General features: G+C 47.9%; 1 protein-coding gene across 2 annotated transcripts in view; it reads left to right on the top strand.

The window, feature by feature from the left end:
* The first annotated feature begins 120 nt into the window (after positions 1 to 120).
* The window catches only part of LOC130149991 (aldo-keto reductase family 1 member B1-like), a 28,032-nt gene continuing 12,209 nt past the window's right edge, over positions 121 to 15,943 (top strand). Inside the window, exons 1-10 of one of the 2 annotated variants that reach the window (XM_056340385.1) lie at positions 121 to 278; positions 853 to 1,020; positions 2,062 to 2,178; positions 3,451 to 3,528; positions 4,154 to 4,276; positions 5,015 to 5,115; positions 5,280 to 5,361; positions 5,880 to 5,963; positions 6,690 to 6,772; positions 7,521 to 8,147. In XM_056340385.1, coding sequence (XP_056196360.1) covers positions 213 to 278; positions 853 to 1,020; positions 2,062 to 2,178; positions 3,451 to 3,528; positions 4,154 to 4,276; positions 5,015 to 5,115; positions 5,280 to 5,361; positions 5,880 to 5,963; positions 6,690 to 6,772; positions 7,521 to 7,563 — 945 coding nt within the window. In that variant the 5' untranslated portion in view covers positions 121 to 212 and the 3' untranslated portion in view covers positions 7,564 to 8,147. Of the gene's footprint in view, positions 279 to 852; positions 1,021 to 2,061; positions 2,179 to 3,450; positions 3,529 to 4,153; positions 4,277 to 5,014; positions 5,116 to 5,279; positions 5,362 to 5,879; positions 5,964 to 6,689; positions 6,773 to 7,520; positions 8,148 to 15,943 lie in introns of those variants that run through there. The other variant, XM_056340384.1, reaches the window with a different exon arrangement.

Genomic DNA, 15,943 nt, shown 5'->3' with positions numbered 1-15,943 from the left:
CATTGGCTGCACCGCCTTGCTGCTGATTGGGTGGTGCCGCCATAGGGCAGGACTTGAGCGGTGATTGGCTACGAAGGAGGGGCAGGCCGAGCGCTACCAACCACCGCGGTGGGCGGGGGGCACCACCCCCGGGAGGGGCCGTACCGGCAGCCCCGCGGTGGGACGCGCCGCCGTTGGAGCGTTCGGCGGGCAGCGCGTTGCCGGGCGGGGCCATGGCGAGCTACGCGCGGCTGGGTGCCGCGGCCAAGGTGCCCCTCCTGGGGCTGGGCACATGGAAGGTAACGGCGGGCGCGGCGAGCCCTCCTGCAGCGGGGCCCGGGGCTGCCGTGCGCGGCCTCTCGCTCCCGGGGGGGCGCGGCGCTGCCGGCGCCACCGAGCCCCCGGCCGGGGCTCCCCGCCCGGCACGGCGGGGCCGCCGCGGCGCCTGGCACCGAGGGTCGCTCGCTGCCCGCTGGCCCCTCGCAGCAGCCCGAGCCCCCGCGGCAGCGCAGCGCTCTGCGCGGGTCGCCGGGGGCTGAGGCCCCTCCGCCGGGCTGAGCCCCCCGTGCTGGCAGCTGCTGAGGGCCGCTCCCCGGGGAAGCGGCGGGGGAGGCGGGGGGGCCTCGGCCCGGCCCTGGGGAGCGGCCCGGCGGGGGGGCCTCGGCGCGGCGGAGCGCGGGGCTGAGCGCGGCGGCCGCGGAACGGCTGCGGCTGGGTGTGAGCTCCCGTGCCCGTGCTTAAAACGAGACCCAGCTTTACGGTGAAGCTGTTCTTAAAGCCCCTTCATGTGTCTGTTTCCCGTCCTGCTACCTCGAGAGCAGCATGCGAGAATCCCAGATCAAGGCATGTCACACATACCCTTTTTCCCTTCAGGCCCCCCCAGGTAAGGTGGAAGCCGCAGTGATGGCTGCCATCGATGTTGGGTACCGCCACTTTGACTGCGCCTACGTGTACCAGAATGAGAAGGAAGTTGGGGATGGGATCCAGCAAAAAATCAAGGAAGGTGCTGTGAAACGAGATGACCTCTTCATTGTCAGTAAGGTAAGGGTCTGATGATCCTCCACCCCGGAGGAGGGATGGGGGAATGCTTTGCCTATAGTATTTTCGCAGTAGGAAGCTTAAGTACTGGAGGCAAACTTTATGCTGTAGGATAAAGCAATTCATAACATCATTCAAGTCACTCCTGATAGAAGCTTACTGATTCAACCCATTCTCCACAGAGAGTCAGGGAGGATACACTGCGTCTACACCCTGCTGTGGTCTGGCACTGTGCTGAGGAGACCCAGCATCCTGGTGAGATAGGTGAGAAGAGGCCATCTGCAGAGTAGTTGGTGCAGAAGGGAAGCAGGAAAAGGTAGAGTGGGCTAGGTAGCACCAAGCAAATCTGTGATGCAGAGGTCTGAGACCACGTTGGTGTCATGGACTGATACAGAGGCAGAACCAGTTTGGTAATGGCACCTTACTGACTGCTAAAGCACAGCAGAGGAGATGAGCCTGGCAGCTCCTCAAGCTTGTTCAGCAGCTAGGCTCACAGTCCTGCCAAAGGAGTGTCTCTGCCGTGTGAAGATGAGGTTCTGGGCACCCTGGGACAGTGTAATCTGCTCAGCACATCCCAAGGAAGGTGTGGTTGCTGGGTTTTCTTTCCCTTGCTTACTAAGGAAAACAGGCTGTTTAGCTGATTCTGAGCTTGCTCCTTACCTTGGTAAAGGTTGGTGCCAACCTTCTTTACACCTTGTTTTAAATTTTCATGGCTTTGCCTGCTGAAGTTTTTACAGGAAATGTGCAAATGGTCAAATCTGACAGAAGGCATTCTTGAGCTAAACCATCCTCTTCTACACACATCTGACCTTGCATAGGAGTTTTTACTACTGATCTGTCTGACTGTGTGTCCTGCCACTGCACATACTGAATTAAGTGTCATAGGCCAGTCCCATCACAGAGTAAGCCCCCCCTGAAGAGCGCTAGGATGGCCTTGTTCCACATTGCCTTTCAAAAAAGATGGAGCATTTCTGTCCTGTGCAGGAGATCACCTGAGAACTTAAACCCAGCAGGTCACGGTGTGCCTTGGTTTTTATTCTTTAGCTATGGTGTACGTTTCATGACAAACCTCTGGTGAAGGGAGCGTGCCAGAAGACTCTTGCTGACCTGAAGGTGGATTACCTGGATCTCTACCTCATGCACTGGCCTTTTGGTTTGAAGGTACATTAGTGGTAATGCCCTTGGCTTTGTTTCCTGTGACCATGGCTTTTAGAGAGTTATAGGGCTTTACAGCCCAGCAATTGCTCTGGCTGAGAAAGACGGCCACCTGTCTGTCCTGCGTACCAGCACTGCTTTGGTGCTTGGCATTATTCCAGCCACATGAGCCAGGCTTTTGATTTCTGCCCTGAGACTGTTGCTTGCATACCCCTTTGATGCTTGCACACCCACTGAAAACTAGGGGCAGGTCCCCCAGCTGCAAGCATAAGGAAGGCTGCTCTCCATTTCTTTTATTAATTAGTATATGCTTATCTGAAAATTACTCCTTGTGGGAAGGAGGGCTGCACTTTGCTTCCTGTCAGAAATTTTCCTCTGTGTGAAATACAGAGCAAGAGAAAATAATTCTTTTTTCCATTTCTCTCTTTAATCACCAAGTACATCATACAGTACAGACTGAGCTGACCTTGCTTGTTGTTGACCCTGCCTTAGTGTTGTTGCATTGAGACAGGAATTCAAAAGGCGAGACTTCTTGGGGGCCTAAACTCTTTCACAGATTAGTGAAGGAGTTGATGTCTCAGTTTGACTATTTCTAGTCTTAGCCTTTCTATCCTGTTACAGTCTGATCAGTCTCCATCCTACCTGTTGCTTTTGAGTTGCTCATCTTTATTTCATACTCTTATTTTAGCTTTATGTTAACAAAGCCATGAAAATGAAATTGTCTCATGGTAACAGTAGCAAACAGCTGTTTAAATGCAGTTCAGTCTTGGTGTCTTTTGTAACTTGTACACAAGCTCTTCTAATTTTCCTAGTATTACACTGAGCTTTGTCATGGAAGAACTGTCACCGCACGTAATAGCTCTTTTCAGCAGATTTGGTGTTATGTAGACCAAAGTTACATGTTACTAGTACCTAACTAGGTCTCTCGATGCCCTTCTGCAAAAAGAACAAACCAGTTCATCTTAAGTGGGCACAAAAGAACAACACATGAAGTGAACATGTATGAGACTGGAGGCTATAGTTCTGAGTGGTTTTTTTCCATGTGTTTGGGTGAGTCGTCATGCAGAGGGCGTCTAGCAGAAAAACATGTCTTTATGGGAATGGTCACTGAAAAAATGCCTTAATTTCAGCACACTCCTCAGGAAGGAATGACTGAATGTAGATGAGAATTAAGTGTTCTTGCCTGCACTAGAAGTTTAAGCTGTCGTGGTTGTGAACTCTCACGGTATTAAGCGAATTGTTCAACAGATTTTCAAGCATTTTCTCTCTCATTGACAGGCAGGAGAGGAGTTGTTTCCCACAGATGACAAAGGCATGTCTATACCCAGCAACACAGATATTCTACAGACATGGGAGGTAAGTTCAGCCATAGTGGAAGAGTCATGTCTTCTGTGGTGTTTAGCTTCAGCAGTCACAGAATGGCTCATGCATGTATGCAAAATTAGTTGGAAAAAAATCACAAAAGTATGTGGTAGCTTTTAAAAATGTGCATGCTTAGTCAAGCTGTTGTTCCTATTCACTGTAGATTAGCATCTCAAGTTACTGAGCTGCCCAGTCACTTTCAGTGGAGCTGCAGACCAGACTGAGGTTAGAAAGTTACTTACTTGACCGTAACTATATGATTTTTCTTCACCACAGTTCTCATGCAGTTCTTGAACTGCTCAAACAGATTTTGCAGAAAAAGACATTTAGGTTGTGATCCTGCCATACTCCTAGGGCATAGCTCTCCAGTGCTGTCACAAGAGTTAGAATCATCTTTTCCTTGTGTAACATGGTGAATTTCACAGTCTCAGCAATGATTTGGGGCTTTGGTGTAGTAGAAGACGTGGCACAGTACACACTTTTCCCCTTGAGAATCAAAAACCTGGCAATTCTCAACAATTACTTTGCGTTTCGTATGAAGAGACACAAGTCACATCAAGAAGAATGTATTTGGGTCATGTCTTATACACTGGACTGACTTTGTGCTTCTTCCTGTTAGGCCATGGAAGAACTGGTGGATGCTGGTCTGGTAAAAGCCATTGGAATCTCCAACTTTAACCGTGAACAGACTGAAAGAATCTTGAACAAGCCAGGACTGAAGCACAAGCCTGCAAATAACCAGGTAGCTGCAAAGTGACTGCAGGTGACTATATTCCAGGGATTATAAAGATCTGATTACAGTTGAATGGAACTGGCCCTGCCCAATCAAAACTCTAGTGTACTGTGGAATCGGATAAAGTTCCTGTAGTGCACATTAAAAATATGCTGGGGAAAGCAGTCTGGGTTATTCCTGCCTCAGGCAAAGGCAAACCCATTTGTGGGATTGCTTTTGCTCAAGGACCTGGGCACATTTGGTGGGTAATGCAGGAGTATGGGGAAGTCTGATGTGTACCCCAAGGGGATTTGATTTTTTGGTAGAATAGCCAATACAGTTGAATGAGGAGATGGAAAAAGAGAGAGCAAAGTAGACACAGTATGTCATGTAAATTCTGCTGTCTGGATATTTCTCGGTACAAAAAGGACCAGAATATTTCCTTGTTGTCTCACCTTGTTGAACGGAGTATTTTCCTATGAAGCATTCTCTCTGGAGGGATAAAGAATCCAGACAAAAGCTATCATTCTGGTGGTAATCAATGACTTTTATAAGGCCTCTCAGAACAAAACCCAAAAAACACATAAGGACTCAGTATAAAAGTTGGTGCCTTATAGAATTACAGTCTCGTATTGTCACATAGACCATATGCAGGGTAGGATGAAAGCAGCCTGTAACTAGGCGATTAGGATTCAGAAAAAACATCTCTGGAGCATCAGAACACTACAGTAGTTGTACAACTGACAGTCTCTGCTTCTGTGTTGGCAGATCGAGTGTCATCCATATCTTTCCCAGGAGAAACTTATCAACTATTGCCAGTCCAAAGGGATCACTGTGACAGCATACTGTCCACTTGGACGCCCTGACAGGTAATTTTGAAGTAGGTTAGTGTGTGGGTTAGGTTTGAAACATTCAGACTAATTGAATGAGTAATGGCACAGGTGTGTATGTATTTATTTTTTAAGTACTCATGCAAGGTGGAATCTTTCAGGAGTGATTCTTTGCCATTTCTTCCTTTTTTTTTCCTGTGTAGGTCTAAGCCAGATGCACCTTCCCTTCTGGATGACCCCAAGATCAAAGAGATTGCAGCCAAGCACAACAAAACCCCAGCACAGGTGGGTAGGTTCTGGACAGTGGGTACTCCTTCCTGTAGTGCAGCCAGTAAGGAAACTGTCTGAAGAGAAGGTGCAGGCTCTATCACTGTTCCCTGTGATGCTCTTTCGTGGTGTTAACAGGCAGTGCTGATTGCAGGCTCTGTGGCTTACAAATATATGCTACTACTATTTCTTTGGCCCTCAGCCAGGAAGAGTTTCTTGAACCATCTTGAGATGTCACTTTCCTGCTTAAGTCCCCTTGCAGAAAATGAAAGCCTTGCATAGACTGCTAAAAGCTCAGGTGGGAAGAAAAGGAATTGACTGTCCCAAAACTGAATGGGAAAGGAGGCCTTCCACTTGGGCCTTCACCACTTCCCTTTTTGCTCTCCAGGAAGCACTACCTGGGCCACAAGGATGGGAATGATTTGAAATGCAGCTCTGCAGAACCGGGTATTGCTTAGGGAGAACAGTTGTTGGAACAGGCTCTGCTTCCTCCAGAGCAGCCATCCTCTCTCTGACTCCGTTGTCTGTTCCTGCAGGTTCTGCTTCGCTTCCAAATCCAGAGAAATGTAATTGCAATTCCCAAGTCTGTCACACCACAGCGCATTGTGGAGAACTTCAAGGTGAGTCGTTAGGAGTGAGCTGGGTGCTGCCCTTCAGGGGTGGCATGGCTTCTCCCTGCAGAGCAATCGGTGATCCTTCCCAGGTCCTCCTCAGGCAAGAGGACTGGGCTTTTTCTCTGGAAGCTAGGCCTACAGTGAAAACTACAGGTGGAGAAAAGATAGACAGAGCTCTTGGAAACAGTTTACTGATAAGCATATCAGTCACGTTACCTAGTGTCTCCTGTTCTGTGACTTGTGGATGAAGTGGTGGGCAGGGCTTGCTTGGAGCCCAAGTGCAGTAACATTCCTCAAAAGCAGAGTAAGCGATCTTAGGGGAAGAGTCCTGGTGTCAGTAAACCACATTGCTTTTTCCTGATATTGGACATCAAGGTTTCAGAAGTAACATAGCTGGATTTATTGAAATGTGGAAGTCTTCCACGTGTTTCTTTGGAATTGGAGAGAAATGCATCTTCCACAAATAGAGGTATTCTGCAGCACTGAGGTGCTCACCAAGCATCCTGGAACAGCCGGCACATGTAACTGCAACTGGCAGTCTGTTTTTGTTTGTTTCTTCCCTTTGCCAACAGAGTCTCAAAACCCAAAGATACTTCTTTTCATTTCCCTGTCTTGTGAAGCTATCATTTCTAACCAGCACCCTTCCTGATGTGAACGTGTTCTTCAGTCTTGTGAGTCTTGCTTCTGATTTGATTTGATCAAAGAGGTGATTTCAGCTGTTTCTCTTGCTAGGTGTTTGACTTTGAATTGACTAAAGAGGAGATGGCAACCCTTCTCAGCTTAAACAGAAACTGGAGGATCTGTGAAATGATCACGTAAGTGACAGCTTGTTTCCTTCAGATTCTTACATTTTTCATAATCTTTACTCTGATCTCATAGGTACTGGTGTAGCTGTTTAAATTTGGTATATTTTGAAATCTGAAATAATTTGGGGGCTGAAGCATCTGTTGTTTAACATCTTAGTGGAGTTACATTTTCACTTCATTGACTAAAAGGATGAGTGTAAGTCATACTGTGTATTGATTGTGAATCCTTTCTCCAGGAGACTTTTCCTGGAATACCAGAAGGAGGGTTCTAGTTGATAACTTTGGTTATGCCCATATTGGAGAGATGAGCATTAGGCAGTTTTAAACTTAGGGTAATTTTTTTCTGTAAGTTATTATAAACTGATGTCAGCTCTTACACAGGTGGTTGGGGGAGGGAATGACCACCTGAAGTGCAGTATGAAGAACAACTGTTTGCAGATGTGCACCCTGGAAACCTATAGCAAGACAAGAAGTCTTGGCTGAAAGGCCACAGAAACGGCTGTTTTCTCTGTAAGCAGTGTGAACTTTAACTCTTACCTAGAAAGTAACTTGGTCCCACCACTGTTCAGTGCCTGAATAACAGAAAAAGACTTGAACTTGTTGGTCATCTATGCCATTTCTATACTAGTAAGTCTCTTAAATTCTGCAGTTGCACAATTCAGAGCCTCCCTTGAAGGCTCTTCTGTATGCCCAGCATAGTTCTATACAGCACTTATTTCAGTCTGGAGAGTAATCTTTCCTCTTTGATTTCCTTCAGGTGCAAAAATCACAAGGAGTACCCTTTCAATGCAGAATACTGAAGACGCTTTTATCATGCCCTCCTGCAGGCCTCTGAGGTCTGATGAGCTTCTATGACTGTCTGAAGTTGTCCACCATGTAGCTTACACACTGTATAGGAATAACTATGCCAGGAAAGGCATAGTATATGTATTCACTGACTGTGGGTTTTTCTTCTTTGGTGGAAGGAAGTAGTGAAATATATGGGCTTAAATAATTCTCTGCTCATTAAATGAGTGTCTGCACAGCTGAAATAGCAAAGCAGAAGACATGAAGAATGAATTAACAACTGATCTGTCTTGCATCGGTTTTCAAGTCATTACCACTTAAGGCTGCAGGTAAGGATATGTGAGCACAAAAGAGAGATCCATCCTGAAAGAATGAACTGCATAATCACTGCCTAAGGATAAAAGGGAACAATTAACTTTACTTCTAGCTTTCCCAAAGCTTTCTGGGAAAGAAGAATAAATGGGAGAAATGTCTAGACGTATAGATGCATACCAACTCATACTGGGCCTTATTTCACTCACGCTCTTTTATAGGCTGAACCCGGACAGAAATTAATGTTCAATTTTCTTTGTATCCAAAATAAAAATTGCTCAGATTACTGCTGGTTTGGAAGTTCTACTCTGATGTGAAAATGACAAACCAAGCCACTTGCATCAACAGTGTCATTGAAAAGTCATCCATATTCCGTTTTAAATGATGGCACAGGAGCATCAACGTCTTGTCTTGAAAAGCTGGTATAATAACTTGGTACAACAAGCTTTGGTTGACAGAGCAGTGCTGACCAGAACAGTTGAGTGTGACAAGCCTTAGTATGGACTGTGGGTCAGCACCAGGAGATCAACACCTGAAAGTGCTGGAAAGCTTCACAGTGGTATCACTGTAGGCTGTGCTGACGTCTACTTTAAAAGCCCACAATAGAACAGACTACAGGGAAACATCACTATGCACATACCCAAGATGATAGACACAAGGTGTAATAGTATGTGTTACTGCTGAGCAACTGCCCAGAGCCTGACACTAAGACAGGTCAGAGTGTTTCATTTCCCCCAGGTGAGACCACACTGACTCAGTGGAGTAGTAGATGAGGGACACATAATACTACACCTCGTGAATTACTTCCATGTATTGTTCTCCTGTCACTTTCACATCCTACACAATTCTTGTTTGCAGTGGCTGGTCAGTGATGGTTCATTATATCCAGTTATTCTACTCCTGATCAAGGGAAGGTCTTCATGGTCGTGTAAGATTTGATCTCTCAGGCTTTCTGTCAACTGTCAGAGCAGATTTACAGAGAAGGGATCCAGAAAAAAGTAAAAGGCAAACACTGTGTTATATAACTGTTTTGTGATGTAACTGAAACATCACATCCTGCTGAGGATGGGTGATGGCGCTGAGCAAAACCGGGGAAGATTAAAGAGACAGCCAATTACCTTGTCTGTCCGTGGGTAAGCGGAGCAAAAAGTACAAAGCAGCTGGGCGTGTGCTGTGGGAAAGGTACCCAGAGAAAAATGCACTATTATATTCCCAGCTAATGCTTGCACCCGCAGAAATTCCCCAAGCGTGAGCAAGCAGCCAAGTTTCTCAGGTGAGCTTAGCATAACATCCTAGACCAGCTCTTGGATCCTGCAGGTGTGCTTTTTTTTTTCTTTCTTTCTTCTCCTGCTCCGCTGTGACCACTTCAACAAAACAGCATGTTCTTATATGCAAAATTTCAAAGCCAGTTTGTAATGTGCAATTACAGGCCACCTACCATTTATTTCTACACGTCTGTATTTTATTCTGAACATGGCCTGCACCTTCCTGAAAATAGAGAGGTGTCGTGATCATTGTGAGGTTCATTAACAGCTCACTATTCTGCCACTTGCAAAGGACTTTAAAAGTAGTTTCTCCCAACAATAAAAATAATATTCTGCTTTAAAACCAGTGCTTTCCAAATAACTCCTACGAAACAGCCCACTTTTCTGTTAGGGCAAGCATGGGCTACGTTCACCCCATCTGCGGAGGGCACCAGCGGCTGCGAGCCCCCCGACTCCTGGCAGCCCCCCCGCGACCAAGGGCTGGCTCGGTCACCTGGCAGGGACACACGGCTCTGGCAGGCCACCTGCGGGCTTCAGGCAAGTTCGGGCAGAGACGTGCACACCGTTACCGATGACTGCAAAACCGGCGATCTGTGCAGTGCCTGAAAACAAACGTTACTGGACGTGTGTGAACAAGGTAGACCAGCGGCTCTGTGCACTGCTCTTACGTGCCCTTTCACGGTAGAAACACACAGACGCACACACGAAGCAGCTGATGTGAGCTTCGGATCACAGGTGTGATGTGCTATGGGGTGGCGCTGGGCTGCAGCACGTACAGCACCCTGCTGATGTGGATGACGGAGGTGTAGATCCGTGCCCTCTCCGTCAGACCCAAATTTCCACAGCTGGGCAGCTGCTGTTTCCCTTCTCAGACCCAACACAGGGAAGCCCGGAGCGTGGGGTGAGAGGCACTGCAGAGCTCCCTGGCACAGCACTCTTCCCCCTGGTCCAGCCCTGGAGAACTGTCCCAGTGCCAGGAGCTCTGCGCTGCCTGGCTGTTGGGCTGACCCGCATGGGAGACTGGCTCCAAGCCCAGGACACTGCGTTTGTAGGATGAATATAGCTTTAACAATGCTGCGTGGGAGAACTCTTCTTAAAACCCCTTTGTATGTCTGTCATTAGCTTCTAGATAACTAGGAGGTGGCCGGTATGTTCTGGTTTGGGACCTTAACTTTGTTTTTCCAGTCCCCAGCCAGGCAAGTAACAGCAGCGGGGATGGCTGCCATCAGTACTGGGTACTGCCACTTTGTGCCTGCACTTACCAGAGTGAGAGGGACATTGGGGAGGAGATCCAGCAGAAAATCAGGGAAGGCTTTGTGAAATGAGATGACTCTTCATCACCAGTAAGGTAAGGATCTGGTGACCTAGGATCTAGGGAAAGGCCTGTTTTCTGTCGAACGTGTTAACAGAAGGAAATTCAGAGCAGTGGAGAAAGCTTATGTACTAGAGCATGGAGTAATTCAGAGCATAGTTCAGGTCAATGCTGATGGAAGCTTCTTTTTGTCACCCTGTTTAGTAAAGAGTTATCACAGATATGCTCCGCATTCTCCATTTTCAGGGGACTGACTGTTCAAAGTATGTATTAAGCTGAAATGGTCTCAGAAGTATGCTGGGTTTTTCCCCTGCTTGCGCAGGAATTCCTGTATTTGGCTCACTACTAAAATTATTAACTTACAAGAGCTCTTTAATCCATATCTGCCTGTAATAAGTGGCTTTTACATGTCTTGACTAAGGGAACAGGATCAGTTTTTCAGTTTGCAACCTAGTTTGATCACATACGCTACCACAACACACACTGCCCATCAGCCAGTCTTGCTCACAGAGCACGCCCCACCTGAAGAGCACCAGGGTGGCCTAATTTCACATCACCTCTAAAGGAGACAGGTACAGGACAGAAAAGTTCCAAGAGGTTTAACCCAGGAGGCCACTATGTGCCTTGGCTTTTTGTCTCTAGCCGTGGTACGTGTTTCATGAAAAGCCTCTGGTGAAGGGAGCCTGCCAGAAGATTCTTGCCAACCTGAAACTGGATCTCCACCTCATGCACTGGCCCCTTGGGTTCAAGGTACAGTAACAGCAGTATCCTTGGCTTTCCCTCCTGGAATACTTCATCAAAACTGCCACTTGCGCTTGCAGGACTACTGCTGCTCCAGTCCAGGAAGGCAACATGTCTGCTGTGTGTATCAGTACTGCTCCGGTGCTGCTCATTCAGCTTTGCTCTGCCCACGAGCCAGGCTCTTGATCTCTGCCCCCGAGACTGCTGCTTGCACAGTGTCCTCTTTCCTTTTGATAGTGGGAGATGCAGATCTAACGCTCAGATTAGGCATCCCAGCTGCAAGCTTGAGTTGTGCTGCTTTACTTTTGGCTATGCATTGTCTTCTACAAATCCAAAGTATACTCATCTGCCAATGACTTAGCCTACCACTTTGTGGGAAGGGGGGCTGTGCTTTGCTGCCCAGCAGAAATTCTTTCCTCTGCATGTTACAGAATCACAGAGCAAAAGAAAATGCTTCTATTTTCCATTTCTGTCTTTAATTACCGAGTCCTTAATACAGTACAGATTGAGCTGAAGGAGCCTTAGTGTTGTTCCACAGACCCTGGATTTCAAAAGGTGAGACTTTCTGACATCCAAGTTTCATACGTCATGTACTTCAAAGGAGTTGATGTCTCAATCTATTTCTAGTCTTAGCTTTTCCTTTCTGCTACAGGCAGGTTAAGACCTCCATCCTATCTGCTTTTGAGCTTGTTAACGTTTTCATACTTTTAAAGCTGTCATGGTTAGTTTTATGTGAACAAAGCCCTTGAGTAAAAGTGTCATGGCATAATTAACATCTGAACAACACACTAAGTGTAGAGCAATATGGAAATGTGGGGATCTGTTGCTGTCCTTGTACATCTGAGATGTTCTGATTTTCTTAGTGCTACCAACTTAAACTGAGGCTCCCCTCACAGGAGGCCTGTGTGTACATAATGTTCAGCAGATGTGGCTCACCCTAGACCAAGGTTAAATGTTCTTGGGACCTAAACAGGGCCTTATACTCTTCAAAAAACAAATCTTAAAAAGCAGTTCTTTTTCCTATTTTCCCTTAATAGTCATGATAGAGGAGTACAGCAAGCATGCTTGTTCTGCTTTATTCCACAAGTGGTGCGAGTTGTTTATCTGTATGTGTTTTGGTGAGTCCTCACTTTGCTTGGTCCAAGAGATACACCTGTCCCTCCTACTAGAAATGGTTGCTGACAATAGTGCCATAAACCTGCATGAACAATGTAGAAAAGTATTAGTAGTTTCTGTACTAGAAATTAAAGCTGTCATGGTCCTCAGTTGTATTGGTATTAACTTCCCAACAAAGAGGTTTCAAGCGTTTTCTTTGTCACTGACAGGCAGGGGAGGAACTTTCCCACAGATGACAAAAGCACGTCTATACCCAGAAACACAGATATTCTACAGACATGGGAGATAAGTTCAGCCACAGTGGGACAATCGCGTTTTCTGTCCTTGACAGTCTTCTCCGTGCTTGCATTACCTTTAGAAGCCACAAAGTTCTTATGTATTTATTGCACGGTATGCAGTGTAGATTTTTAAAACATACGTGCTTAGTCAAGCTGATAGTCTCCAGTGGAGCTGCAGACCACATTGCCTGACCATAACAACCGCAGAACTGCCTTCACCACAGTTCCTGGAACTGCTCAAATACATTTCGCTGGAATAAAGGTGTAGTAGGTTGTGATCTTGCCTACAGCCTAGAGTACAGCCCTCCAGTGCTGGCTTGATGGCACACTATTGATTATCATTATTTTCCCTGTGTAAATAACTTAGTATGAATTCCTGTCATCTCAAGAAATGAACCTTTGAGCTTGGGTGAGATGGAAGGCATGGCACAAACACAGCAGTGCACACTTTTCCCCAAGAGACAAACTTTGCAAATCCAATCGGTTGTCTTTCCCTTCCCGTGAAGGCCCCGCTTGCTCTTTTTAGCCTCTCTGGACCTCGCCACCCTCCCTGCTGTGAACAAAGCTGAAGCATGCACGGGGGCACAGGGACCCTCCCTGGGACAGCGAAGCCCCTCGGCGCTTTGCCCCGCGGGCACCAGAGGGCAGCCAGCCCTCAGAGGAGACCCGCGTCGCCCCCTCCCCGCCGGCCACCGTGGCCACCATGCCCTGAGCTCTGGCCACCGCGTTTCGGACACCACGCAAGCCGGGGGTCTGCCCCTGGGCAGGGGCGGCTCAGCCCCTCGGTGCCGAGCCCAGGCTGCTGGCCCCCTGCCAGCCTCCGGGGGGATTCCCCTGGCCGCACCAAACGCTGCCGGCCCAGGGCACCCAGCCCAGGACAGGTGCTCAAGGATGCTGTCTCCTCCAGCAGGCGTCTGCAGCCCAGCCACCCCCTCCCACAGCAGCTGGGGTACCCGAGCCCTCCCACAGCACCGCAGCATCGGGGCTTGCTCACCCCCACAGCGGAGCAGCAGGGCCTGAGCCCACCGACCCCTTTGGCCTCTCCACCTCTGGCTGACCCTGGCCCTGGAGGGTACGGTGCAGAGACACAAGTCCCCGCAACCCAGTGACAGCAGAGCTGGGCACCTGGACTCCCCACACACCCCTACGCACACAGACACCCGCTCTAGAGCCAAACTCAAGCCATCAAAACAATCATGGTTCCTTTAACAAGGTCAGGTGACATGAGGAGGTATTTGCTTTTGTGGCTGTGGCACCTTTCCATTTCCTCCTACTGGGCAGGTGACCAAACACATAACCATAAAGCTGCATGTCAGGTTTCATGGAAAAAAAGGTAAAACCTTTGCTCAAGAACAGAGGCACCTTAGGACTCTTCCCGAAATTTCCACTTTCAATTTATGAACGTGTAATCCAAGAACATTTGTTTAGCAGCTTCCTGAAGCAAGCAACCCGTAAAACCCCTCAGTAATCCCCAGGCGCAGGTGAGACAGCTCCGCTAAGACCAAATACACATTTTCATTGAACAATAAAGATACAATGTTTGCTATGGGGCAGGGGGAGCCAAAGGTTTAGACCACTGTCTTTCAGCAGTATACCTTCTCCTGCTCGGGTCACCCAGTGGCTGCAGTGCCTTCAGGGGTTTCCTTGCTCCAGCATGGCTCATCCATCAGCTGCGGTCCCTCAAAAGTAAACCCTTTCAGCATGGACCTCCTTCAAAGAGGACCTGTCTTTCCAGGAGTGTGTCTGAGCCAGGGCATCGTGGGCTTAAATTCTGGCATGAGATGGGGTGTTTACATCAGTGTTGGAGGTAGCTGGAATTGGTTCTGGCTGGCACTGAGCAGTTCACGGTCTTCACACAGGTTGCCACTGCCATTCCCTGATACCCACTGTAATTTATGTCCTTTACGTTCTGCCCTTCACCTCACTGAAAGATATATTAAGAATTTTCACCCTTATACAAACTCTAACATAATCACAACCTTAATGTATATTCATTATAAACTCTATCCCTTGTCACTACAGACCAGCGCACTGTTGTTAACAACTCATCAGTGTGAACACAACACACATCACAAACTCACCAAAATTATCAGGGTCAACACTGCAACAATCTTAACATATACTTTCCAACCCCTTCTAAAACTTTTTCCAAAATCAACCACGCCACTGGACATCCAGCATTATCTTTGGCCATGCCACTAATCTCCTGCCTATATTCTACAATGCTCCCTCCAGTGCAAGTTGCTCCTTATGTCCCATCCGCTTATCAGGCAATACCAGAGGGGAAGTAATAACTGTGTACAGACCTTGGAGTTTTCAAGCCATGGCATCAGTGATCACCGCTTTTTCAGGGCCCCTTCCCTGTAAATGCAGTCCAGCAGTCCAAGCAACTCCAGTTGATTACCCTCTTCTTTCCAGTCCCTCTGGGCAAGTGTCTCACCTGTGGCATCAGGAACATCAGGCCATTGCTCCACACAGCCCTTCACTAGCTGATCCTAAAGCCTTCCTCCCTTGTGCAGGGCAGTGCTTGCAAGTAGCATAGAGCCCAAACTCCCCAAAACTCAGGCAGGCTCTTCCCATCTGCCAGAGCTCCGTCGGACAAATACTAGTGTGAAGACAAAAATTCTCATCACTCCGAGAAGATGGGTGTTGTGGTTTAACCCTGGCCAGCAACCAAGCACCACGTAGCTGCTTGCTCACTCCCCCTCACCCAGAGGGATGGGGAGGAGAATCAGAAAGGAATGTAAAAATCAAGGGTTGAGATAAGAGCAATTTAATAGGTAAAGCAATAGCCACGCACGCTAGCAAAGCAAAGCAAGGAATTAATTCACGCCTTCCCATGGGCGGGCAGGTGTTCTGCCATCTCCAGGAAAGCAGGGCTCCATCATGCATAACAGTTGCTTGGGAAGACAAATGCCATAATGACAGATGTCCCCCCCTTTCTTCTTCTTCCCCCAGTTTATATACTCAGCATGACACCATATGGTATGGAATGCCTCTTTGGCTAGTTCGGGTCACCTGTCCCACCTGTGTCCCCTTCCAACTTCCCCTGCCCCTCCAGCCGTCTCGCTGGCAGGGCCCAATAAACCAAAAAGTCCTTGACCCAGTACAAACACCACCCAGCAACAACCAAAACCATCAGTGTCCCATCAACACTATTCTCACATCAGAGCCAAAACACAGCACTGCACCAGCTACCAAGAAGAAAACTGACTCCATCCCAGCTGAAACCAGGACAATGGGAGATCCACCAGGATATGCTCCTGCCTTGATTTGAGCTCAGAGTGAAAAATAGGCCAAGGTCTTCTACAGTCAGGTTCAGCCAAAGATGCTCAGATCTGGGAGGCTGAACTGCAGCACCCCACTGACC

Source organism: Falco biarmicus, chromosome 5, assembly GCF_023638135.1.
Source record: "Falco biarmicus isolate bFalBia1 chromosome 5, bFalBia1.pri, whole genome shotgun sequence".
Lineage (NCBI taxonomy): Eukaryota > Metazoa > Chordata > Aves > Falconiformes > Falconidae > Falco > Falco biarmicus.
This window is presented reverse-complemented; position numbering and strand designations above follow the sequence as displayed.